Genomic DNA, 26,545 nt, shown 5'->3' with positions numbered 1-26,545 from the left:
GTGAGCTGAGACCGTACCTGTGCACTCCAGCCTAGGCGAGAGTAAGACTCTGTCTCAAAACAAAACAAAAATACTCCCAGAGTAGGGGACTTATTTAGGTGAGGTCAGAAGCTTCCTGGAGTTGGCCCTGAGGCAGGACTTACCCCAATTGCTTGAGGTAAACAGTAATCAACTTTTCCCACAATTCAGTTGGGCTGATTTTGACAAATAAGCATGAAATGAAACAGGAATACACATTGGCAAATTACCCACTGGCACAGCCAAATATCACTCATCCCACAGAGATTGTTCAGCAAGAAGGCCTTCCACTCTCTGGTGACTAATCTCTCTCTCTATCGCCTGTTGCATAGCCCTTACTTAGAACTCATCAGGTACCAGTGTGTATGGCTCATGCTCATCTCTGGCTTGGGTTCTTGCTTTTCATCCTGTCTAGGCAGGGTTGGCCTTAATAAGGTTCCTTCTCCAAAAGGCCTTCTCTGGTGAGTTACTGACTACCGAGAATAGACAAGGAGCCTCAGTACTTTCCTTTCACAGAACTTACCACAACGGTAACTAAACAACTGTTTGGCTACTCGGTTAATGGCTGTCTCCCCACTAGACTGTGAGCTTTGTAAGGCCCAGGATTACATGTGTCTGGCTGAAGTCTGTATCCTCAAGACCTATTAGAGCGCTGGTTGTCGCATATACTCTAATACCTGAATGAGTATACGAGTAAGTTTTTTTTATTGCTAGAATCTTTTCCTTCAAGACCTATATCAAATGTTCTCTCTTTCACGAAGAAACTGAATTTCTTGAACTGAAATAAATTGCTCCTTCCTATGGATTCCTACAAAACGTTCGTTAACTCCAGCCTTTAAAACCATCTTTATTTCACTGTGGGTAGTATCACACTGGTTTGCGTCGAGGTCTGTCTTGCCGTGGACCGGTAGAGGCTAAAAGAAAGGCCCGGGTCAGCCTCATCCTTAAGACTTAACGCCCGCAAAAGTTGGGCGGGGCTGGTTGGACCAGGTTGCACTGAGGCGGCGCAGGGCCCTGGTGAGGGAAGAAGGGCACGGGCCCGGCTTACCTTCTCTTTGACTGCTTGGTAGCTCTGCTGCAGCCAGCTCCGCCACCATCCCACGTCCTCACTGTGGAAGAGAGACACATCTGGCAGTACCGCGGTGCGATTCCTGCCCGCCCAAGGATCCGGTCTGTTTCCCCCTCAAATGTACCCCGCGGGCCGAGGCTTCGCAGACCGCTTCCCCACCCCCTCAGAGTGCGACTCCACTCTGCCCTTTCAGATCAGTCCACGCCCGCGCTGATCTCATGTTCCCCACCGGGACTCTTGCCCAGCACCCCAACCCTGGGAGAATTCAGGCCCCAACGCCTAGGAGCAAAACGACGGGCTCACCCTTCCGCCATCTTGCCTGCATGACATCACCACTATTTACTGACCTTTGACTTCCGACACGGCACCGCCCCCTCAAGGACCGCCCCGAGGCGCTCGGCCCAATCCTTGCGCCGGCACCGCCCTCAGCCCAATCCCTTCCCTGCTCCATCATTAGGTCCCGCCTCCCTTAACTCTCCAGTCTCTGTCCAGTCTCTGTCCCGAGTTCTGCCTCAAACTCCGCCCCTGAACTCTCAGTTCAATCGTCATTCAGTGCTGTCCTCAGGCTCCACCTCCACCAAACTTGATTCTGTCGCTGTCCGCAAACGTCCGGTACGGTGGCCTCTATGGACGATGATCAGCCGACCAGCTGGACGGCGGAGAGCTGGGAGCAGAAGGGAGGAGGAGAGATAGCTCGAACGTCAGGATCCCAGAGCGCAGGGTTAGCACCGCCCCCCTTTGTGAAACCAGCTGCGTCGAGGCTGCTTTGTGTCTCTTCAGGCTAATTCAATAAGCCCATACTGCGGGGCTCTGGCCCAAAGTTTGGAGGAATGTGAAGAATTCAGAGGCGACTTAGATGCAACCTTTGGAGGGCTCCCGGGTTAATGGGAGACAGACACACATTCAGTAATCCAACTTTCGGTGGCCCGGCTCAGAACAATGCCAGTTGGAGGTGGTCTGGAGAAATCCAGAGACAGCCTGCATTGAGTTCCACTGCGTTTGGAACGGAGAGTCCACAGCCCACATACTTTGGACCTTAGCTAAGGTCAACCCCTCCACATGTGCGGTAGATCCCGTCGCCTCTTGTTTGCTTAAGGACATAGATCTAGTAATCCCCCCTTCATCTCATTTCCCTCTGATGACTGCATTATCCTTGTCATCATCCGTACTGCTGTTTCTCCCATCTCAAAGGCAAACAAAAACCAGCCCTCTCTAGATCCCTCACGGTTTCCCTACTCCCCTTTACAGCAAAAGCGTTGCCTACTCATAGTCTCCAACTCCCCTCTCCTCCCATTCTCTCTTGAACTCACTGCAGTTAGGATTTTACCTCTCAGACAATCCTTTGAAATAACTTTCTTTTATTTATTTGTTTCTTTTATTTTATTTATTTTATATTTATTTATTTGGTAGCTCTGCTTCAGCCAGCTCCACCGCCATCCCACGTCCTCCCTGTGGAAGACAGACATATCTATTTTATTTTATTTTATTTCGTTTCATTTTATTTTACTTTATTTTGAGTCAGAGTCTTGCTCTGTCACCGGGGCTGGAGTGTAGTGGTGTGATCTCAGCTCACTGCAACCTCTGCCTCCCGGGTTCAAGCGATTCTCCTGCCTCAGCCTCCCAAGTAGCTGAGATTCTAGGGGCCCACCACCACGCCCGACTAATTTTTGTATTTTTAGTAGAGATGGGGTTTCACCATGTTGGCTGGCTAGTCTCGAACTCCTGACTTCAGGTGGTATGCCTGCCTCGGCCTCCCAAAGTGCTGGGATTATAGGCATGAAGCACTGCGCCCAGCTTGACATAACTTTCTTAAGGTCACCAAGAGGAGTGGCCAATTTTCAGTTCTTATTTTACATCCACATCTTATTTGACACAGTTGACCACTTTCTTCATTTGGCTTCCAGGACATCATTCCCTCTTGACTTTCTTCCCCATTCATTGGCATCTCCTCAGTATTCTTTGCTGTTTTCTCACCACCTTCTTGTTGCTGGAATGGGACATTCCCTGGGAGAGGGCTCAGCCCTTGGTGTCCTCCTTTTTGATGTTTATAGTCATTCCCCAGATGTTCTCATAAAGTCTCATTATTTTATTTATTTATTTTTGTTGAGATGGAGTCTCACTCTATTGCCCAGGCTGGACTGCAGTGGCACAATCTTGGCTCACTGCAACCTCTGCCTCCTGGGTTCAAGCGATTCTCCTGCCTCAGCCTCCCAAGTAGCTGGGATTACAGGTGCCCACCACCACGCCCGGCTAATTTTGTATTTTTAGTAGAGACAGGGTTTCACCATGTTGGCCAGGCTGGTCTTGAACTCCTAGCCTCAGGTGATCCACCTCCCTCAGCCTCCCACAGTGCTGGGAGTACAGTGGAGTGCAAGAGCCACTGCGCCTGGCCCATTTTATTTTATTTTTAAGACAGGATCTTACTCTGTTGCCATATTAGTCCGTTTTCACACTGCTGATAAAGATATACCTGAGACTGGGCAATTTACAAAAGTTTTCCTGGACTCGTGGTTCCACGTGGCCAGGGAGACCTCACAATCATGGAGGAAGGTAAAAGGCATGTCTCACATGGTGGCAGACAAGAGAACTTGTGCAGGGAAACTCCTGATTTTAAAACCATCAGATCTCATGAGAACCATTCACTATTACAAGAACAGTATGGGAAAGACCCTCCCCTACCATGATTCAATCATCTCTCACTGGGTCCCTTCCGTAACACATGGGAATTATGGGAGCTACAAGATGAGATTTGGGTGGGAACACAGAGCTAAACCATGTCAGTTGCCCAGGCTGGAGTGCAGTGGCACGATCATGGCTCACTGCAGCCTTGACTTCCTGGACTCAAGCAATCCTCCTGCCTCAGTCTCCTGAGTAGCTGGGACTACAGGCATGCACCATCAAGCCCAGCTATTATTATCATTTTCTTAAATAGAGATGAAGTCTCCCTGTGTTGCCTTACTTTTAATTTTTCTTTAGCAATGCCTCACTATGTTGCCCAGGCTGGTCTTGAACTCCTGGTCTCTAGTGATCTGCCCACCTTGGCCTCCCAAAGTGCTGAGATTACAGGCGTGAGCCATCTTATAAATCTCATACTTTTAAATGCCACGTATATGCTGATAGCTCTCAAATTTTCTCTCCAACCAATACATTTTCTCTGAACATCAGGCTCATTTTGTCTATTTGGATGTGTAATAGGTGTATTATATTTAACATGTCCCAAAACAAACTCCTGATTTATCCACCTCATCTTCCTTCAAACTTTCCCACATTTGTAAATGGAAACCTCATTATTCCAGTTGCTCAAGCCAAAAACCTAGGAGTCATCCTTGCTTTCTCTCTTTCATATCCCAAACTAATCCTATCAGCAAATCCAGTTGGCTCTGCCTTTCAAACAAAACCACAATCTAGTGACTTCTCACCACCTCCACTGTTACTATGTAGATACAAGCTACCATAATCAATCTCATGGTTAATTACAAGAGCCTCTTGGCCGGGCGCGGTGGCTCAAGCCTGTAATCCCAGCACTTTGGGAGGCCGAGACGGGTGGATCACGAGGTCAGGAGATCGAGACCATCCTGGCTAACACGGTGAAACCCCGTCTCTACTAACAAATACAAAAAAACTAGCCAGGTGAGGTGGCGGGTGCCTGTAGTCCCAGCTACTCGGGAGGCTGAGGCAGGAGAATGGCGTAAAAGCTGAGATCCGGCCACTGCACTCCAGCCCAGGCGACAGAGCGAGACTCCGTCTCAAAAAAAAAAAAAAAAAAAAAAAAGCCTCTTAACAATTATTTCTGCATCCACTCTTGCCTTCCTTAAGTCTAGTCTTCATTTGCCTGAAAATAATCTTTTAAAAGACATAAGTCGGCCGGGCGCGGTGGCTCAAGCCTGTAATCCCAACACTCTGGGAGGCCGAGATGGGTGGATCACGAGGTCAGGAGATCGAGACCATCCTGGCTAACATAGTGAAACCCCGTCTCTACTAAAAAAATACAAAAAACTGGCCAGCTGAGGTGGCAGGTGCCTGTAGTGCCAGCTACTTGGGAGGCTGAGGCAGGAGAATGGCGTGAACCTGGGAGGCAGAGCTTGCAGTGAGCTGAGATCAGCCACTGCACTCCAGCCTGGGCGACAGAGCAAGACTCCGTCTCAAAAAAAAAAAAAAAAAAAAAAAGACCTAAGTCACTGGGAATGCAAAATGGTGCAACTGGTATGGAACACAGTATGCCATTTCCTCAAAAAAATTAAACAGAATTACCATATGATCCAGCACTTCCACTTCTGAGTATATACCCAAAAGAATAGAAGGCAAGTACTCAAACAGATATTTGGTGTTGTTTTGTTTGTTTGTTTTAGATGGAGTTTCGCTCTTGTTGCCCAGGCTGGAGTGCAATGGCACGATCCCAGCTCACCTCAACCTCTGCCTCCTGGGTTCAAGCAATTCTCCTGCCTTAGCCTCCCCAGTAGCTGAAACTATAAGTGCGTGCCACCACACTGAGCTAATTTTATTTATTTATTTATTTTGAGACCGAATTTTGCTCTTGTCACCCAGGCTGGAGTGACAAGCAATCTCGGCTCACTGCAACCTCCACCTCCCAGGTTCAAGTGATTCTCCTGCCTCAGCCTCCCAAGTAGCTGGGATTACAGGTACCCACCACCACGCCCAGCTAATTTTTGTATTTTTAGTAGAGACAGGTTTTCACCATGTTAGTCAGGCTGGTCTTGAACTCCTGACCTCAGGCGATCCACCCACTTGTGTTGTGAAGATGATGTGATCAAATGATTGAATACTACTGTTAACAGGTCTAATGATGCCATCGAGGTGAGCACTTTATACAGTGTATCCTCCTAAAAGCTCAATGAGGTAGGAACTAGTTGTAATCTACATTTTATAAATGAAGAAGGTGACCAGGCATGGTGACTCATGTAATCCCAGCATTTTTTGGGAGACTGAGAGGGAAGGATTGCTTGAGCCCAGAAGTTTGAGACCAGTCTAGGCAACATAATGAGACCCAATCTCTATTATTATTATTATTATTATTATTATTATTATTATTATTATTATTTTGAGACAGTCTCACTCGGTCACCCAGGCTGGAGTGCAGTGGCACGATCTTGGCTTACTGCGACCTCAGCCTCCCAGGTTCAAGCAATTCTCCTGCCTCAGCCTCCCGAGTAGCTGGGATTATAGGCATGCTTCACCACACCCAGCTAATTTTTGTATTTTTAGTAGAGACAGGGTTTCCCCATGTTGGCCAGGCTGGTCTTGAACTGCTGACCTCAGGAGATCTGCCTGCCTCGGCCTCCCGAAGTGCTGGGATTACAGGCATGAGCCACTGTGCCCGGCCTCTATTAATTTTTTTTTAATAAAAATGAAAAAACTAAGATTCAGAGGTATAGGGTGACTTTCTCAAGGTGACACTGCTAGGAAATGGCAGAACTCGGATTTGAACCCAAGGCTGTCTAATAAAATCAAGCTTCTGTGCATTTCATGCTAGTCTTAACTTCTTCCAACCTTATGCCCTGCTTGCTTACCCAGATGATAGCTGCAGGCATCCTGTTCTTCATTATCTTCACCTTATCTCATTCCTCACCCCCAGGCCCAGCAGGGTGCTTGCCCATGATGTCCCTAGTGACTGTGGATTCAGTGGGATCCTTTGCTTGGGTTTCTTTGGTTTTCCTTATCTGTTCACTCCAGTACCTTGACCCTCGGCTCCTTTCACTGGCATAACCTCTGGCATCAAACATATTCATCCTTTTTTTTTTTTTTTTTTTTTTGGAGGCAGGTCTCACTCTGTCACCCTGGCTGGACTACAGTGGCATGATCACGGCTCACTGCAGCCTCAACCTTCTAGGCTTAAGTGATCCTCCTGCCTCAGCCTCCTGAGTAGCTGGGACCACAGGCGTGTGCCACCATGCCTAATTTAATTTAATTTTTTTTTTTTTTGTAGAGATGGAGTCTTGCTATGTTGCCTAGGCTGGTCTATGCACCCCTGGGATCTAGTAATCCACCTGCTTTGGCCTTCCAAAGTGTTGGGATTACAGGCATAAGCCACTGTGCCTGGCCAATGTCTTCATTCTTAATGTTGGGATACTAATTCTGGTTGTTGTGATGACTAAAGAAAATAAGTAAAACACCGAGCACATTGCAAGGCATAAAGTCCTCATGCGGGGATTATGATTGTCTTACCTTCTTACCCCTGTCCTCAGAGCCTAAGACAATGCTAGGCGCTGGTAGAGGGCTAATGGGCATCTGTTGAGTTAAACAGTATATTGAAAGAACACTGGATTGGGAGTCAGCAGAGCTGGATTTTAATACTGGTTAATGGGCAGTTGTCACTGTTTCTCTCTGAAATTCAGTTTTTTCACTGTCCTTGGGGCCTCTACAGTCTCTTTTAGCTCTTAGGCAAAGTATGAATGCAGGTAAATCCCTCACCCTCAGACCCTCCTTTGACCCAAATCCCCCATCTGACACTGCTAGACCGCTTTTGGCAGATGATATTTTTTCCTACTCCCCCCACCCACCCGTTAGAACTGGCAGGTGATTCTTATCCCAGGATCCTGGCTTTCACTCCGAGGGAGCTCTGACACCCAGGTGCCACCAGATGGTGCTGTGGACTCATTCTTCATGGGAAGCTGGCTCCCCGGCTCCCCATCTCCCTGCCTCCTGGGAGAGGCCTTCTGGCTCCTCTGGACAGGGTGGGGTTCCTCCGTGGAAGACTCCTAGGCCTGGGATAATCCTGGGAGGTGACTCAAGCCTTTCAGAAATTTCCAAGGCCCAAGCCCGCCCTTGGTTTGGCTGTGCAGATTCCAGCACAGAGTTGGCAGAAGGACGGACTGCGTGATTTGTAGAACTCAGTGTAAAATGAAAATGCCTAAACTGCTGATGTAGGCAGCACAGGGAATGCCTAAAAGCCCATGGAATGGTTCTAGTTCAGCCCTCTAGAGCTGACTGTTAACATTTCAGGAATTTTGGACAGGTGTGGTGGCTCACGCCTGTAGTCTCAGCTGCCTGGGAGGCTGAGGCAGCAGGATCACTTTAGCCTGAGAGGCAGAGGTTGCAGTGAGCAGGGATGGAGCCACTGCACCACTCCACCCTGGGTGACAGAGGGAGACCCTGTCTCAAAAAAAAAAAAAAGGAATTTTAAGAGCTGGTTGTTGAACATGGCCATTATTTAATTAAATGTTATAAACTTACCATTAAATAAGTTATAGAGTTGGGTGTGGTGGCTCACACCTATAATCGCAACTTTTCAGGCAGCTGAAGCTGGACGATCTCTTGAGTCCAGGAGTTCAAGGTTACAGCGAGGTATGATTACTCCATTGTACTCCAGCCTGGATGCTGGGTGACAGAGCAAGAGCTCATTTCTTTTTTTTTTTTTTTTTTGAGACGGCATCTTGCTCTGTCGCCCAGGCTGGAGTGCAGTGGCACGATCTCGGCTCACTGCAAGCTCCACCTCCCGGGTTCACGCCATTCTCCTGCCTCAGCCTCCTGAGTAGCTGGGACTACAGGCACCTGCCACCACGCCTGGCTAATTTTTTGTGTTTTTTAGTAGAGACGGGGTTTCACCGTGTTAACCAGGATGGTCTCCATCTCCTGATCTCATGATCCGCCTGCCTCGGCCTCCCAAGGTGCTGGGATTACAGGCGTGAACCACCGTGCCCAGCCACGAGAGCTCATTTCTAAAAAATAAATAAATAAAATAAAAACAAAGGTAATAAATAACCCAAACTCATCACTGTGTAATTACTTTTATATATTTCACTATCATTTATGCTCACTTTTTTTTGGCTGGGTATAGGGGACTTTATTGACGGTACATGACAAAGTGGGATCTCATAGTCCTCTCCCATTCTTCAGGGAGCCTGGCGTGGAAACTGTGTTCAGGATGGGGAGATTCTCAGTGTCGTGGGGGACTGAGTTTGGCAGGGATTCCCCAGCAGCTGAGGGCCTCTCTTCCTCTCGTGCTGTCACTGGGGCTAGTGGTTCAGAGGGCTCTTACTCCTTGGAAGCCATGTAGACCATAAGGTATATCGTTCTGTTGCTGTAGCCAAATTCATTGTCATATCAGGAAATGAGCTTGACAAAGCGGTCACTGAGGACAATGCCATTCCCAGGATCTAAGGTGAAAAAGGTGGGTGTCTCTGTTAAAGTTGGAGGAGACAACCTACTGCTCAATGTAGCTCAGGAGGCCCTTGAGGGGGGCCTCTGATGCCAGCTTCACCACCTTCTTGATGTTATCATATTTGGCAGCTCTCTCCAGATGGCAGATCAGGTCCACAACCCACATGTTGGCAATGGAGACATGGAAGGCCATGCCAGAGAGCTTTCTGTTAAGCTCAGGGATGGCCTTGCCCACAGCCTTGGCAGAGTGGGTAAATGCAGGGATGATGTCCTGGAGAGTCTTGTGGCCATCATGCCACAGTTTCCCAGAGAGGCCATCCGCAATCTTCTGGGTGGCAATGTTGGCACCAACTGTGGCCATGAGTCCCTCCATGATGCCAAAGTTGTCATGGATGACCTTGGGCAGGATAGCTAAGCAGTTGGCAGTACAGGAAGCATTGCTGACAATCACGAGGTTGTTTTCATACTTCTCAAGGTTCACGCCCATCACAAACATGGGGACATCAACAGAGAGGGCAGAGATGACCCCTTTGGTTGCACCCTCTAAGTGAGCCCCAATGTTCTCCAAGGCAGTGAAGAGGACAGTGGACTTCACAACATAACCAGCATCAGGACCAGCCCATTTGATTTTGATAGGATTTTGTTCCTGGAAGATGGTGATGGGATTTCCACTGATGACAAACTTCTCGTTCTCGGCCTTGATGGTGCCATGGAACTTGTCATGGGTGGAATCATACTGGAACATGTAGACCATGGAGTTGACCTGAATGAAGTGGTCATTGATGGTGACACTATCCACTTTGCTAGAGTTAAAAGCAGCCCTGGTAAACAGGCTTCCAATATGGTCCGATCTGTTTACTCTGGCCTTCACTCACACCATGATGTCTCAAGGCTGCTGCTGGTGCTACACGAGAAGATGTGTCTGTATGTCGTATGGAAAGAGCAGAGGGCTCATCTGTACTCCTGAATTAACTTACATTTATTGTATCTATATGGTGAAAATACTATATAATAGTGTACTTTTTTTTTTTTTTTGAGACGGAGTTTCACTTTTGTTGCCCAGGCTGGAGTGCAGCGGCAGTATCTCGTTTCACTGCAACCTCTGCTTCCTGGGTTCAAGCGATTCTTTTCCTCCACCTCCCAAGTAGATGGGGTTACAGGCACACACCACCATGCCTGGCTAATTTTTTGTATTTTTAGTAGAGATGGGATTTCACCATGTTGGTCAGGCTGGTCTTGAACTCCTGACCCCAAGTGATCCACCCGCCTCGGCCTCCCGAAGTGCTGGGATTACAGGCATGAGCCACCACGCCTAATAGTGTACTATTTATGGTATCTCTCCTCAACTCTGCATTCAGTGATGTCACATTGGCAGCTTAAAATTGATGAAGGTGGGAGTGTTTAATCATTAAAATCCACAAACACTACAAATCATGCCCCTTCTTCCCTCAAGCCAGTTGTTAAACTTTTACCAGAATACCCGGGTCCTGATTGTACTCCTAATGTCCTATGTGATTTTGAGCAAAGCCCTGTTTTCCCCAGACTCCTATGTATTTATGTATCACTTTATAATTGACAAAAGGGCAGCATCTTTGTGTGCTAGGCGCTGTTGTCTCATAGAATTCTTAGAACTACCCCAGGGGTAGAATATTGTAGTCCAAAGAGCAAAGAAGAACTTTGCTCCAGGGTGGCTCTGTTACCAGAATTCCCAAAAGATGGCACTGTGGACTGGCACACTGTCTTTCAGTGCCATGTTCTCCACATTGGTTAAAGGATAACAATTACATACATATGATATATATAATATAATATATAATATACATATGCCATATAATATATAATATACATATGATATATAATATAATATATAATATACATATGGCATATATAATATAAATATAGTATACATATGGTATATATAATATATAACATATGGCATGTATAATATAAATATAGTATACATATGGTATATATAGTATATATTATTTACATATGGTATCTATAGTATAATATATATTATTTACATACGATATATAATATTTGCATATTATATATAATACATATTATGTATATATTATATATAGTTTTTGAGATGGAGTTTTGCCCTTGTTGCCCAGGCTGGAGTGCATGGTGCGATCTCGACTCACCGCAACCTCCACCTCCTGGGTTCAAGCGATTCTCCTGCCTCAGCCTCCCAAGTAGCTGGGATTACAGGCATGCGCCATTACACTCGGCAGTGTATATGTATTTTAAGACGGGGTCTCACTCTGTCTTCCAGGCTGGAGTGCAGTGGCACGATCTCGGCTCAATGCAACCTCTGCCTCCTGGGCTCAAGCCACCCTCCCACTTCAGCCTCCCAAGTAGCTGGGACCACAGGCACACGCCACCATGTCTGGCTAATTTTTGTATTTTTATAGATACGGGGTTTTGCCATGTTGCCTAGGCTGATCTTGAACTCCTGGACTCAAGCAGTCCACCGGCCTCAGCCTCCCAAAGTGCTAGGCTTATAGGCGTGAGCCACCGCGTTTGGTCAATAATAATATTCTTTTGGGCACCTCCAGCGTTGCTTTTGGGACTCACACATCATAAGCCTCCTTCTTGGCTATTTCTGGAAGTGGGGAAAGATCTAGCTCCCTCTGGCTTCTGTATAAGGGAGGTGGGAGGCGGGAAGTGGAATATTCTTCTTACTACAATAGCGAGGGTTTTTCCCAAAAGGGAGACTGGGCTTGGATGCAGATAACCCGAACATCAACTGTCCTGTTCCCCATTTGCTGCCAAACACATACACTCTGTGTTTTGAACTTAGACTTGCTTCCCAATTAGTATAAAGTAACTACCACTTCTGTAATTAAAAACATTGTTTTAATTACTCTCCAATGAAGGCATCCCAAAGCCTTGACGACTGTCCTCCAGCTCTCTCATAATTCCTGCTTAGGAATCTGCAATCCATGACTGAATGGTGAAGTTAATTTCCCTATAAAACCACCTAGAGACAATAGTGGCAGAAAGGGAAAAGAAAGAGAAGTAAAAGTATTCAAAATATGTAAATATCTACATCAAGGAAAGAAATTCAAGTAGAGACTATAATCCCCCCCTCTGTAAAGCAGTCTAAGGCTGATCTTGTATTTATGACTTTCCTTCTTTACTATCTATTCTAGGTTCCATCTGCCTTCAGTCAGCAACAGATGGTCGAGTTATTTAGCCACAGGAGAGACCACCCCTTCATTCCTGAGCAATCTGTGGCCTAAAAGATCCTTTTGTATAGAACTGCAGTAGTTTTGCAGTGCCTTTGATCACAGAATATTGCAGTAGTTGTAGGATCCTCTGGAAACATAGCAAAGTCTATCACTAAAGCTCCCTGCCTCCACTCAACCTATTTCCACTTGGTAGCTAGAGTTTAAAATTCTAGAAAATATCTTGATTTTTTTTTTTTTTTCGGCCTGTCTGTTCAGTGGCAGGAGATGCTCAAAAAGGTTGAGTGGCAATTTCAACTTCCAGTTTGGTGAAAAATTGTGTCACTTAATGGAGGCATTTCTCCCTTGGAGACTAAAATTTTAACATACCTCTCCTCCCTACAGTCATATGGTCAAGAAGCAAATAACTTATGAGTGAGTCAAAAAGTTTCATTGTGGGCCAGGCTCAGTGGCTCACACCTGTAATCCCAGCACTTTGGGAGGCTGAGGCAGATGGATCGCTTGAGGCCAGGAGTTTGAGACCAGTCTGGGTAACATGGCAAAACCTCGTCTCTAAAAAAATACCAAAAAAATTAGCCGGGCTTGGTGGCTCGCACCTGTGGTCCTAGCTACTTGGGAGGCTGAGGTGGGAGGATTAGTTGAGCCCGGGAAATGGAGGTTGTAGTAAGCCAAGATTGCACCACTGCACTCTACCCTGGGTGACAGAGGGAGACCATGTCTCAAAAAAAAAAAAGTCTAAGTATGACAGAAACCACTCCTACATTCAGCCCTTGGTTTCTGAACTATGTATCTGGCTAAAGGAGAAATGGTATACTGGTTCAGAGCATATACTGCATCCTTTTAACAGCGCTGTATCTCACAGGGTGCTATCTAACAGCTGGTAGATTACCTGGGCCTTCAGTAGACTTTGCCACCACTCTAGAAGGTTGGCTGATGGAGCGCAGGTCAGACCAGTGAATCCTGTGGTGTCCGCTTACTGTTTCACTTCTTTTCTTGTGAAGTGAATTTCATGGTCAGAAACAATATTGTGTGGGACACTAAGACTGTGTATTAAGTCCATAGATGGAGGTTCTGAGAGAAGAATGAGAAGCAGGGAAAGGAAATTCAAACCCAGAGTAAGCACTGTCACCAGTGAGACAAATTGTTCCTTCTTCACAAGGGACATAGTCCTATGTTATTGATCTGCCACCAAATAGTTGGTTTGTTCCATCAAGGTATGACACCACATCAAGAGTCCAGGACTGTTTGCTCCTGTGGGCAAACTGGGCATCAGTAGGTCAGTAGTGGTGGTTGCCAGGATGGCCTTGGACAGGGATGTCCCTGTTCTTGGGCCTATGCATAATTTCCACTTCTGTCACTATCGTCCTCTGTCCATGAACCCACTGAACAAGAACTGGACTGGCTGGCGGAAAAGGCCATCTAGTTAATATCCACAGAACATCATATCTGCTGATTATTAAAAGCTTCCTGCACAGTGGTGGCCCATGGCAAGCAATCATTTGACACACCTGCTGTCTCATGATCTGGGACCATTCCAGGAAATCCACCTTTCCCAAACCTCTTTGTCATTAACTTGCAATCTTTTAAGACCCTGAGCTGCTCACACTATTTGTCATTGGCTGGTGAACTGGTATAGATCCTGACCTCAGGCCATTTCTCCTACCAGGCAAAGTGGACAATGAAATGCACTGCTTACAGTTCTGCCTATTTCTTGCTCTTTCAGAATCTGCCATCTGAAAACCAGGCTCTCATATATTTTTTTCTTTACAGTGGAGCCTTGTCACAATCATTTACATAGTCATGAATATTCTAATGGCTGGGTCTATTTCAGCGGGTCTATCCTTGTTTCTCTCTCCCAAACTTGTTTTGTTGTTGTTGAGACAGGGTCTCACTCTGTTGCCCAGGCTGGAGTGCAGTGGTGTCATCTCTGCTCACTGCAACCCCCACCTCCCAGGTTGAAGTGATTCTTGTGCTCCCACTTCCTGAGTAGCTGGAATTACACGCGTGGCCACCAAGCCTGGCTTTTTTGGTAGAGACAAAGGTTTCGCCATGTTGGCCGGGCTGGTCTAGAACTCCTGACCTCAAGTGATCTACCTGCCTTGGCCTCCCAAAGTGCTGGGATTACAGGCGTGAGCCACTGCGCCCAGCCTTTCCTAAACTTTTTATTCTGTCATATTGCTTCCTTCAGTAACTATGGCCTATGATTCAGTGTTGATTCTGATTTCAAGACATCTCTGCCTTGAGACAAAGTGGAAAACCATATGCCTTGCTCCAACGGCCACCAAGAAGAGCTCCTTTCTCCGCTATCCTTCAGAGTGACCTTGCTCAGGCCATGACAGTCCATTTCCAGCTCATACCAGCACGTTGTACAGAGCCATGCATAACAGAATTCACACTTGCTTCCTCCTGTATGACCTGGGTTGGAGTCTCTGGAGCAGTGTGCAGGAATGGGCACTGGGAGTGAAAACAGCCTGCTCATTGCACCTTCAGGGCTGTTTAGGCCACATTCTCCATGGACCACTTTCACTTGAGAATGACTGAGTATTGGCGATCAGAAAACACCCAATTCATGATGGGCAGCTCAGGATGCAACGTCACCTGATGCTCTATGGTCAACCATGCAGCCTACTAGAACTATTAGGAAAATCCTAGTAGCTACTACTAGGGCAAGGATGTCATCGAAGAGTACTTCAGATGCGATAATGAACAAATAAAACTTTGGTTCACATTCTTAAAAAAAAAGTAGCTACTACTACTAAAACTAAGGAGCTATTTCTCAAAAGAAAAATACTCATTATGAATGAGTAACAAAGCTAACAGCTTTGCCTCCAAACTTTGAGGGCCTCTACAGTGATCCCTCTACCAATGTTTGCAATAGGCTCAGTATGGCATCATTTCCCTCAGACACATTTTTTTTTCTTTTTTTGAGACAGAATCTCACTCTGTTGCCCAGGCTGGAGTGCAGTGGTGTGATCTCGGCTCACTGCACCCTCTGCCTCCCGGATTCAAGCAATTCTCCTGCCTCAGCCTCCTGAGTAGCTGGGATTAGAGGTATCCGCCACCACGCCCGGCTAATTTTGTATTTTCAGTAGAGACCGGATTTCTCCATGTTGGTCAGGCTGGTCTCGAACTCCCAACCTCAGGTGATCCACCCGCCTCAGCCTCCCAAAGTGCTGGGATTACAGGTGTAAACCACTGCACCTGGCCTTCCCTCAGACACTTTAAGCTGTGGATCTGTTTCGTTGTCAGGGCCAAATTGCTGAGCCAGTTTGCACTGCAGCCTGTACCAGTTGGAGAGGCATCCTCTTTAACTCTGTGCCTTACTCAAACCTGGAGACTGGCAAATAGTTAGAAGGAGTTGGCTGGGTGTGGTGGCTCATGCCTATAATCCCAGCACTTTGGGAAGCTGAGGTGGGCTGTTTGCTTGAGGCCGGGAGTTCAAGACCAGCCTGGCCAACATGGCAAAACCCTATCTCTGCTAAAAATAAAAGTAAAAAAAAATTATTTAAAAAAGACAAAAAAAGAAGTAGTGTACCTAGTAATGTTTGTATGTTGCCCGCAAAATCCAAAGAGACCTATCAAGCACTGGGATTCCTTCTTAGAGGAAGGAAGACTGAAGTACAGCAACCTGTCCTCTGCTCTGGAGGGAATGTCCTGGTGCGTCTCAGACTGTGTGACTTCCAATTTTTTTTTTTTTTTTTGAGATGGAGTCTCGCTCTGTCGCCCAGGCTGGAGTGCAGTGGCATGATCTCTGCTCACTGCAAGCTCTGCCGCCTCCCAGGTTCACGCCATTCTCCTGCCTCAGCCTGCCTAGAAGCTGGGACTACAGGCGCCCGCCACCATGCCCGGCTAATTTTTTGTATTTTCAGTAGAGACGGGGTTTCACCGTGTTAGCCAGGATGGTCTCGATCTCCTGACCTCGTGATTTGCCTGCCTCGGCCTCCCGAAGTGCTGGGATTACAGCGTGAGCCGCCACACCCGGCCAATGACTTCCAAAATTTTAATGAAATGGCAGCCTGCTATATTTTTGCTGGATTTAGCTCCTACCCTTTTATACCCACTGTTTTCTACCTTTGGGTTTGTGTCAGCACGGTGCCACCAAAGTAGTAGAACAGCATGACAGCCTGTAGAATGAAATGACAAATACTTGGATTGACTCTTGACCTCTATGCCACCCTCCTTCTATTGGATGCATTGTAAAGTGAAATATCACATTTCCCAGAGTCCCTTGCAGTTAAGGTTCTGCTCGTGAACTAGGTTCCTTCAAGTAGGCACATCCATGTGAGATGTGGGAAAGCAGCTGTGAGGCAGAAGTCACCTTTCTGCAGAAGTGGCTGCTGGCAGAGATGCCTGCTTGAAATACATTGAGTTGTTTCTGCACTGAACTGACTGATACAGATGATGGCAGAGCCAAAATTTCTACAGACCAAATTGGGGCACAGAGCAGAAGGGTTGGCTTTTCTTTGAGGAAAGATTATAATGTAAATTGCTTTTTTTTTTTTTTTTTTTTGAGATGGAGTCTCACTCTGTCACCCAGGCTGGAGTGGAGTGGCACGATCTTAGCTCACTGCAACTTCTGCCAGCCTCAGCCTCCCAAAGTGCTAGGATTACAGGTGTGAGCCACTGTGCCTGGCCATAAAGCAAATTGCTGCTGCTGTTTTTGTTTTTTTTGTTTTTTTTTCATTGAGATGGAGCTACGGTCTGTCACCCAGGCTGGAGTACAATCTTGGCTCACTGCAACCTCCACCTCTGGGGTTCAAGCAATTCACCTGCCTCAGCCTCCCAAGTAGCTGGGATTACAGGCAGCCACCACCATGCCCAGCTAATTTTCTGTATTTTTAGAAGAAACAGGGTTTCACTATGTTGGCCAAGCTGGTCTCGAACTACTCTCCTCAAGTGATTCACCTGCCTCAGCCTCCCATAGTGCCGGAATTACAAGCATGAGGCACCGCACCTGGCCACAAATTGCTTCTTATGTTCTCTGTCATATTGGAGAAAAATGCATTTGCTTGTCCAAATTCTGGGAGTTGCACTGATATACTCCCCCAATAGCCACATCTGAAATAGCAGTGGTAACTCAGGCTGCCATTTGATTCAGTTTACAATATTCCTCCACCTTCTTGAAGACCATCTGTCTCTTTCTCTATCTAGATTGAAGACATGGATATGGATGTGACAGAAGTCACCACCTCTGCATATCTGAAGTCTTTGATGGTGGCATTAAACTTTGCAACGCTTTCAGGATTTTTTATTTCATTTTTATTAAAAAAAATTTTTGGCTAGGTGCAGTGGTTCAAACCTGTAATCCCAGCACTTTGGGAGGCCGAGACGGGCGGATCACGAGGTCAGGAGATCGAGACCATCCTGGCTAACCCGGTGAAACCCCATCTCTACTAAAAAATACAAAAAAACAAAAAAACTAGACAGGTGAGGTGGCGGGCGCCTGTAGTCCCAGCTACTCGGGAGGCTGAGGCAGGGGAATGGCGTAAACCTGGGAGGCAGCGGAGCTTGCAGTGAGCTGAGATCTGGCCACTGCACTCCAGCCTAGGCAACAGAGCGAGACTCCGTCTCAAAAAAAAAAAAAAAAAAAAAAATTTTTTTAGTTGCTCTCTCAGCATACCAGGATTTTTAATTTTAATTTACATTTTGGTGGGAATGAAAAACTTTGATGAGTTCTACTTTGTTTTTCTCTTTTTTTGAGATGGAGTCTCACTCTGTTGCTCAGGCTGGAGTGAAGTGGTATGATCTCGGCTCACTGCAACCTCTGCCTCCCAGGTTCAAGCGATTCTCCTGCATCGGCCTCCTGAGTAACCGGGATTACATGCATGCACCACCATGCCCGGCTAATTTTTGCATTTTTAGTAGAGACAAGGTTTTACCATATTGCCCATGCTGGTTTCAAATTCCTGGCCTCAAGTGATCTGCCAGCCTCAGCCTCTTAAAGTGTTGGGGGTTTACAGGCATGAGCCACCACACCCAGCTTGTTTTATTTATTTATTTATTTATTTATTTATTTATTTTTTGAGAGAGAGTTTCACTCTCTCACCCAGGCTGAAGTACAGTGGTGCAATCTCAGCTCAATGTAAACTCCGCCCCTGGGTTCAAGCAATTCTCCTGCCTCAGCCTCCTGAGTAGCTTTGATTCTGGGCATCTGCCACCACACTTGGCTAATATTTGTATTTTTAGTACAGATGGGGTTTCCCCATGTTGGCCAGGCTGGTCTCGAACTCCTGACCTCAGGTGATCTGCCTGCTTCAGCTTCCCAAAGTGCTAAGATTACAGGCATGAGCCACCATGCCCAGCCTGTTCTTCTTATAATAAAAACTACTAACCTATGGTCTGGAAGCTAATGCAGGTTTCTGCCAGTATTTTAGGATATTTCTTAACAGTTACACACATGAGGACAAAACTATCAGTTTTTGGGACTAGATCCACCCTAAAGTGGACTTTGGTCAAAACTCCATTTGTCACCTAAATCCCTATGCCTCCCGTTGTCTCTTGATACTTAGCCTCTCAGTTGACCATCTGCCATCTGCCCTGTACTGCCAGAGCTAGACACCAGCCAACAACACTTCCCAGATTCCACTGCTAGCTGCGTCCCAGTTACGTTGTGCCAATGGGAGGTGCCTGGTTATATTTGAAGGTGAGAGGAAGGGAGAAATTCTTAGGCTTTAGGAGGTGCCTTACCTTTAGCAGTGGTGGCTCCTCCAGCACTGTCAGTAGTGAGAGTGGGGTGTTGGCTTCACCCCCAGGGTGGTTTCCTGGGCTCTGGAAAATGTGACATTTTACTCTTAGCTCCTTTGGCATTTCCAACATCTTTGTAAGCAAGTCCCTGCATTGTATACATTTCTGCTTGAAATATGTTGAATGTTCTCTGTTTTTTTTTTTTTTTTTTTGAGACAGAGTCTCGCTCTGTCGCCCAGGCTGGAGTGCAGTGGCCAGATCTCAGCTCACTGCAAGCTCCGCCTCCCGGGTTCCCGCCATTCTCCTGCCTCAGCCTCCCGAGTAGCTGGGACCACAGGCGCCGCCACCTCGCCCGGCTAATTTTTTGTGTTTTTATTAGAGACGGGGTTTCGCCGTGTTAGCCAGGATGGTCTCGATCTCCTGACCTTGTGATCCGCCCGTCTCGGCCTCCCAAAGTGCTGAGATTACAGGCTTGAGCCACCGCGCCCGGCCTGTTCTCTGTTTTTCTTATCGACACTTACTCATACATTTCCATAAGCCCACACTCTGAATGCTGAAGCCCAGAGGCATTGTGGGTCTCCAGGAATCAATGTGGTTAGTGGTCTGATTGTCCCCAAGAGGTTTGGGTATTTGACTGGAAGGGTATGCGTCCCTTTAAGGAGTCAATCTTGACTTGCTGAGCTGATAAAATTCCCATGGGGAGAACAAGGCCTCATACCTTGTCTGCACAGTCCCCACACAGAGTTCCCAACCTGTGGTCAGTAAAGAATGTCACTTTCTAACAGGTCCAGGAGCTCCAAGTTTATCTTAGGATCCAACTCACAGGTATCTGAGGATACAAACCCATGGCTGGGCTCAGCTTTAAAAGGTCTTGTCTGAGATTCCTTGTGGAACAGAGTTCCATCAAAACCAATCCAAAAGGCTTATGTAGAAATTACTCTTCTTGCTGCACTTTATGCAAATAATCAGGCTAAGTATAAAACTAAAGTTTATTCTACGAACAACATAGTCCTATCATAATTTGTTTTTACCAAAAATGAGGACTAGAGAGAGAAATTACGCTCCCAAGCTTATATATTTGTCATTAAATCCTAGTCTCATTGTTTTTAAGCTTTTTGCCTGCGTTTTAGACTAACCCTGCTTATACCTGTGGATCAAGTGGTAAGTGGTGATCACCTGCAGCTTGGAAGAAGCAAAAAGGGATGGGTAATGTGAATATCTGGATCAATACGCTAGTTCTGGGCAATTATCCTGCAAATTCTGCCAGGTAATGAAAGTGAGTAGGGTGCCCATAACCCAGAGATTTGTTTGGCAAAATAAAACCAAGGAACTTCATAGACCCCCAAAGTGAAATTCAATATCTTGGTAAGTAACATTTTAGATGGAAATAATCTAATACAACACCCTTGCAGAAATTGCTATACTCATTCTACTAATTGCAGTAGAGCTATACACAGTAGCACCTTCTAACTGAAATATTGGATAGTTTCCATCATTGTAGTATTTTGCTTATTTTATATATATATAAAATAGTTATATATAACTGTTATAACAGGGATAATAGTTACCAACAAAAAGGAAGCATGAAAGTTTTACTATCACCAAGTCTGCTAGGCCTTTTTATTGGGTTTAGTGATACATCACACCCTTTAGCTCCTACACTATCAGCCATGGCCCATTTGTACAAAAAGACTAATTGTTGGGTCTGTCCTGAGCAATTTGCTCAGTTCAATAATGCTAAGGAACCTGCACTATGGTAGCAATGGTTCCCAACCTATTATTTTTAAATTGCACTGACATGGCCACATCATCTGGGGACATCCCTAACCTAGGTTCCTTTTTAGAAAGTGCACTATCTTGGAAGCCAGAGCTGGAGCCAGGTCAAGCCAGACTGGTGACATGGAGCCCCTGTACCAGTAAACCCACAAGCAGATCCATTAGATCTAGTCTCACATGGGACGCCTGGAGATGGCAGACAAGCAGTTTGCACACTTAGTAGAAAACAAAATCCAAGCAAGCACAGACCAGATATTCAGCCGTCTAGAACATCTGGAGATTTTGTCCAGCAAGGAGCCCCCTAACAAAAGGCAGAATGCTAAACTTCGGGTTGACCAGTTAAAGTATGATGTTCAGCACCTGCAGACTGCTCTCAGAAACTTCCAGCATCAACACTATACAAGGGAGCAGCAGGAGAGACAGCAAGAAGAGCTTCTCAAACCTTCACCACAAACAATTCTCAATCGCAATCCTCTGATAACTGTTGAAGATTCGTATCTGTTTAAACTGCTGGCATTGCTGGACATGGTGGCTCACACCTGTAATCCAGCACTTTGGGAGGCCGAGGTGGGCGGATCACCTGAGGTCAGGAGTTCGAGACCAGCCTGACCGACATGGAGAACCCTGTCTCTACTAAAAATGCAAAATTAGCTGAGCGTGGTGACACATGCCTGTAATTCCAACTACTTGGGAGACCGAGGCAGGAGAATTGCTTGAACCTGGGAGGCAGATGTTGCGGTGAGCAGAGATTGCGCCACTGCACTCCAGCCTGGGCAACAAGAGCAAAACTCTGTCTCCAAAAAAAAAAAAAAAAAAAAAAAAAAAAAATTGCCGGCATTAAAATATCTAGACACGGGAACAACACAAGTCCCACTTATAACAATTGAGAACATCCTCATGATGACTCTTGAATTGGAAAAACTAGCTATCAGCTTCCCAGTTTGCACAAATAATGTGGGGTCACTGGCACAAATGATGAGGCATCTCCGGGAAGTTTAACTTCCTATCTGTCCAATCTCTTGAACAGATAATGCCAGTTAGTTACTTTGTTTTGTTTGTTTGTTTGTTTTTTGAGACGGAGTCTCGCTCTGCTGCCCAGGCTGGAGTGCAGTGGTGCGATCTCGGCTTACTGCAACCTCTGCCTCCCAGGTTCCAGCGATTCACCTGCCTCAGCCTCCTGAGTAGTTGGGATTACAGGTGCCCATGACCACACCCGGCTAAATTTTGTAGTATTAGTAGAGACGGGGTTTCACCATGTTGGCCAGGCTAGTCTTGAACTCTTGACCCCAGGTGATCTACCTGCCTTGGCCTCCCAAAGCACTGGGATTACCGGCATGAGCCACCGTGCCCAGCCAGTTAATTACTTTGGATGTGGCTCTAAAACCTGAGTTGAGGCCTTCTGTAGGACTGGAGATGGTTCAACCTTCTCAGGTGGCTCTGATGACTGAGCTGGTATCTCCTGCTGTGGTGGAGGACTGACCTCTTCAGTGGACTTTGGAGGACGACCTGAGGCTTCCTGCTGGGTTGCAGATGGTTCAGCCTCCTTAGGGGGCGCTGGTGGCTCAGCTGGGAACTCTTGTGGGACTGGAGAAAGTTCTACTTCCTTAGAGGGATCTGGAGTCTGAGCTGTGGCCTGTTGCCTGACTGGAGATTCAATCCTTTCAAGAGAATCCAGAGGTGGGGAAGGGGGATCAGACTGGGTTAGAGAAAAGTCAGCCTGCTCAGTGGGAATTGGAGGGTTGTCCTGCTGGAAGGGAGAAGGTCCAACCTCGACAGTTGGTAAGCTCCATATCCACATTTTTAACTGTGGTATTGGTTGTAAGGCCGGCCGAGGAAAAGGACAAGGAGACCCAAAGTCAGACGGGCAAGTTTTTATTGTCCTGCCGGGCTGCTCCTTGACTAGCAGAGGAGACAGCGCCGCTTACAGGCTGCAGCAGGGCTTTACAGGGCAAGGAACTGGGTCAGGGTGTGTGAACTGAGTTGGGAGCAGGTGTTCTGCCCACTTCCTGGAGATGTTTTTGCCAGCTTTGTTAAGCGAGGTTAACAGACATGTTAACCGCATCTTGTAACTGCCAGTTTAGCCGAAATCTTCTGGACAGTCACTGGAGGGTTCAGTGAAAGGGGGTTTGTCTTTTGCCCTGGGGTAGCTGTGTGGAGAGTGCAAGGGACTGTATTGTAAGGCCTGTGGGAGGGAAAGGGAACAGTCTGGTCAGGGTGACCCTAACAATAGTCAAAGTTGAATTACTTCTTAATATTGAAGACAGATCTAGAGTTGAAAATACCATCTGATCATTCTATGAACTTAAAGTCTGAGGAGAGCTGAGTTGGAGGCTGAGTTGTGGCCTCTTGATGGACTGGAGGAAGTTCATCATTTCAGGGGTATTTAGCTGCTGAATTACAATCTCTTGCTGGTCTTTCAAATGTTGAAACTGCTCAGGGGACATTAAGGACTGAGCTGGGGCCCCCTGTTGTATTAAAATTTCAACCTGATTAGTGAATTCTGGAGTCACGGCAACCATGTGATCCACAAGTTTAACAGTGACATTGTGCAATGTTGGAGGCTGAACTTGATCATGACTTAGAGGAGAAACTATTACCTTATAATGCTCTGGAGATTGAGCTACAACTTCATTACGGAGCTCTGAAGGCTGAGCTGGGGCTTCTTGATGGGTTGGAGAAGACTCAACCTCCTCAGGGGTCTGTGGATGCTCAGCTGCAGCCTCCTGCTGGGTTGGAAAGGGGTTCTCATCCTTAATAGGTTATGGTATTGAAGTCTCCTGTTTAACTGGTAAAGGTCCAGCCTCTTCTGATGACTCTGGAGGCAGAGATGGGCCCCCATGCTGGGTGGCGGAAGGTTCTGCATCATTAACTGGCCCTGAGAGCTGAGCTGTAGCCTGCTGGTGGATTGGAGAAATTTCCCTCTCTGCAGTAGGCTCCGTTGCTATGGTGAGCTGCATATCTGGAGACTTAACAGTGACATTGGGCAAATCTGAGTGCTGAGCTTGAGGTAAAACTGTTACTTCATGATGTCTGGAGGCTGAGCTGGGATCTTCTCCTGGGTGGGAGAAGGTTCAACCTCTCCAGAAGACTCAGAAGGCTGAGCTGGCTTCTCCTGCTCTCTGGGAGAAGGTTCAGGCTTCACAGGAGAACCTGGAGGCTCAGCTGGGGCCTCTTCTTGGGTTGCAGAAGGTTCCACCTCCTCTGGAGACTGGGTTGGGGCCTCCTGCTGGGCTAGAGAAGATTCAATCTCCCTGGTAGGCTCTGAGGTTATGGTAACCTCTGCATCCGCAGGTTTCACTGTAATGTTGGGCAAGTTATAATGAGCTTGATCTTCACCAGGAGGGTGAAGTGTCGCTTCATGATTCAGTGGAGTTTGAGCTGCACTCTCCACAGAGGACTCTAGAGGCTGAGTTGGGGCCTCCTGCTGGGTCTGAGAAGGTTCAGCCTCCCCAGGAAACTCAGAAGGCTGAGCTGGCTTCTCCTGCTCACTGGGGGAAAGTTCAGCCTTCACAGGAGGACCTGGAGGCTCAGCTGGGGTCCCTTAGTGGGTTGCAGAAGGTTTCATCTCCTCAGGGTGCTCTGGTATCTGAGCTGGGGGCCTCTAATTGGGTTGAGGAAGAGTCCACCTCCTTAGGATGCTCTAGAGGCTGAGTTGCAGCCTGTTCCTGGCTTGATGTAAGTTCCTTACCTGGTTCTGGAGTTACTGTCAGCTCCACATCCACAGGTTTGACTGTGACATTGGGCAAGTGTGAGTGCTGAGCTTCACTCTAACTTTTTTTTTTTGAGACAGAGTCTTGCTCTGTTGCCCAGGCTGGAGTGCAGTGGTGTGATCTCGGCTCACTGCAACCTCTGCCTCCCAGGTTCAAGCAATTCTCCTGCCTCAGCCTCCTGGGTAGCTGGGATTACAGGCGCCTGCCACCACATCTGGCTAATTTTTGTATTTTTAGTAGAGATGGGGTTTCACCATATTGGCCAGGCTGGTCTCAAACTCCTGAACCTGTGATCTGCCCACCTCAGCCTCCCAAAGTGCTGGGATTACAGGCATGAGCCATGGAGCCCGGCTGCTTCACTCCAACTTTTATTGTTTTTGGTTTTTTTGTTTTTTGTTTTTTGTTTTTGAGACGGAGTCTCGCTCTGTCGCCCAGGCTGGAGTGCAGTTGCCGGATCTCAGCTCACAGCAAGCTCCGCCTCACAGGTTCACGCCATTCTCCCGCCTCAGCCTCCCGAGTAACTGGGACTACAGGCGCCCGCCACCTCGCCCGGCTAGTTTTTTGTATTTTTTAGTAGAGACGGGGTTTCACCGTGTTAGCCAGGATGCACTCCAACTTTTAAATGAGACATTTGCCTCATGATGTATTGATGGCTGAGCTACAGTCTCTTCAGAGGCGGGTAGCTGCTGTGCTGGGGCCTCCTGCTCTGTTGAAGTAGAGTGAACCCTCTCAAGGGACTGTGAAGGCAGAGCTGGGACCTCCTCCTGAGTTGAAGAAGGTTCTACCTCCCCAGGGAGCTGTGGAAGCTGCTCTGGGGCTTCTTGCTGGAGTGAAGAGGACTGGATTTCTTCAAGGTCTCTGGATTTTGGGTTTCTGGCTCTAGATGAAATTGAAAAAGTCCAACTTGCTCAGGAGGCCCTGAGTTCACCTGGAGTTCTGGGGACAGGGTGCCTGGATACAGTATATTCATACTTGAATTTAAATATCCTGCAAAGTTTGTTTCTGACACTGAGGTTTTGATACAAATCGATGTGGAAGTTCCAGCCACAACCTTAGCAAGCCTCCATGCTGAGGTAGACCTTTCTTCAGGTTCTTGGGCCAAACAATAAGCTTCGTTGCTTTTGAATTCTATCTAGAGGTAGAATAAGTATTTCATATGCCTGATGATCTGCAGCCTGATCTAGATTTGCAGTTTTAACCTTACTTTTGAGGCAAAGAGGCCGAGCTAGGGCCTGGTTCTGATCCCAGTCCAGCATTGGGACCACCTCTGGGAGCCTTTCTTGCCGAGTCAGCTTGTCATTCAGATTCTGGTGTGCAGCAAGGAACTGCTGTGGCCACGGGGGCAGCTCTCCAACTGAATCCGTGTCCAGGAATGGAACCAAAGTCTTGGTCAAAGTCTCAGTCAATTCCTGAGCCGGAGCTGACATCTGGGAGGGAGCAGAGGACCCCAGATGTTCAAAGCCCCCGGGTCTGCGAGGTGGCGGGAGGGTAAGCGCATGGGGCGATTCGGGTGGGAGATCGGAGGAGCGGGAAGACAAGGGCTCATCCGCCACAGGGCGTCGGAGATCAGCTGCAGCGGGTCCTGGACCCACTCCAGAGGCTGAGCTGCCTGGACGAGTAGCCACAGTAGTTGCCACGTGAGCAGGGGGCCGTGGGACCCAGAGACACAGCCGGAACATGACATGGACTGGCGCCGCGCACAGAGCTGGAGTCATTCTGGCAGCCCGGAGACGGTTGCGCCCCTAGCAACCGTGGGCACCGCCCTGTCCTTTATTTACGACACCTTTATAAGCAACCTTTATTAGGCTGAGGTCTAGATCCGCTCCTCGTCACCAGGGCGATCTTACCCTACAATCCTGCCCAAGCCTCCCTTCCCCAAGCCCCGCCCCGCAGGAACACTCCTCTTCTCCCTAAGCGAGGAAGGATTTAGGCAGCAGACCTGGGTGGTCCCAAGACTCCAGTAGCCTATTGTGGTG

At 47.3% G+C, this 26,545-nt stretch overlaps 1 protein-coding gene and 1 pseudogene across 8 annotated transcripts in view; both read right to left on the bottom strand.

The window, feature by feature from the left end:
- The window catches only part of LOC105494641 (BSD domain containing 1), a 31,096-nt gene extending 29,420 nt beyond the window's left edge, over positions 1-1,676 (bottom strand). For 4 of the 8 annotated variants that reach the window (XM_011763253.3, XM_011763255.3, XM_011763251.3 and 1 more), the window contains exons 1-2: positions 1,435-1,676; positions 1,067-1,127 (exon numbers count right to left, since the gene is read on the bottom strand). In XM_011763253.3, the coding sequence (XP_011761555.2) occupies positions 1,067-1,127; positions 1,435-1,541 (168 nt within the window). In that variant the 5' untranslated portion in view covers positions 1,542-1,676. The other 4 variants (XM_011763257.2, XM_011763258.2, XM_011763254.3 and 1 more) reach the window with 2 other exon arrangements.
- A 7,124-nt stretch (positions 1,677-8,800) lies between these two features.
- On the bottom strand, positions 8,801-24,357 carry LOC105495213 (glyceraldehyde-3-phosphate dehydrogenase pseudogene; annotated as a pseudogene).
- Between the last annotated feature and the right edge of the window lie 2,188 nt (positions 24,358-26,545).

This window comes from Macaca nemestrina, chromosome 1, assembly GCF_043159975.1.
Source record: "Macaca nemestrina isolate mMacNem1 chromosome 1, mMacNem.hap1, whole genome shotgun sequence".
Classification (NCBI taxonomy): domain Eukaryota; kingdom Metazoa; phylum Chordata; class Mammalia; order Primates; family Cercopithecidae; genus Macaca; species Macaca nemestrina.
The sequence above is the reverse complement of the archived record's forward strand: the minus strand, read 5'-3'. Positions and strand labels throughout refer to the sequence as shown.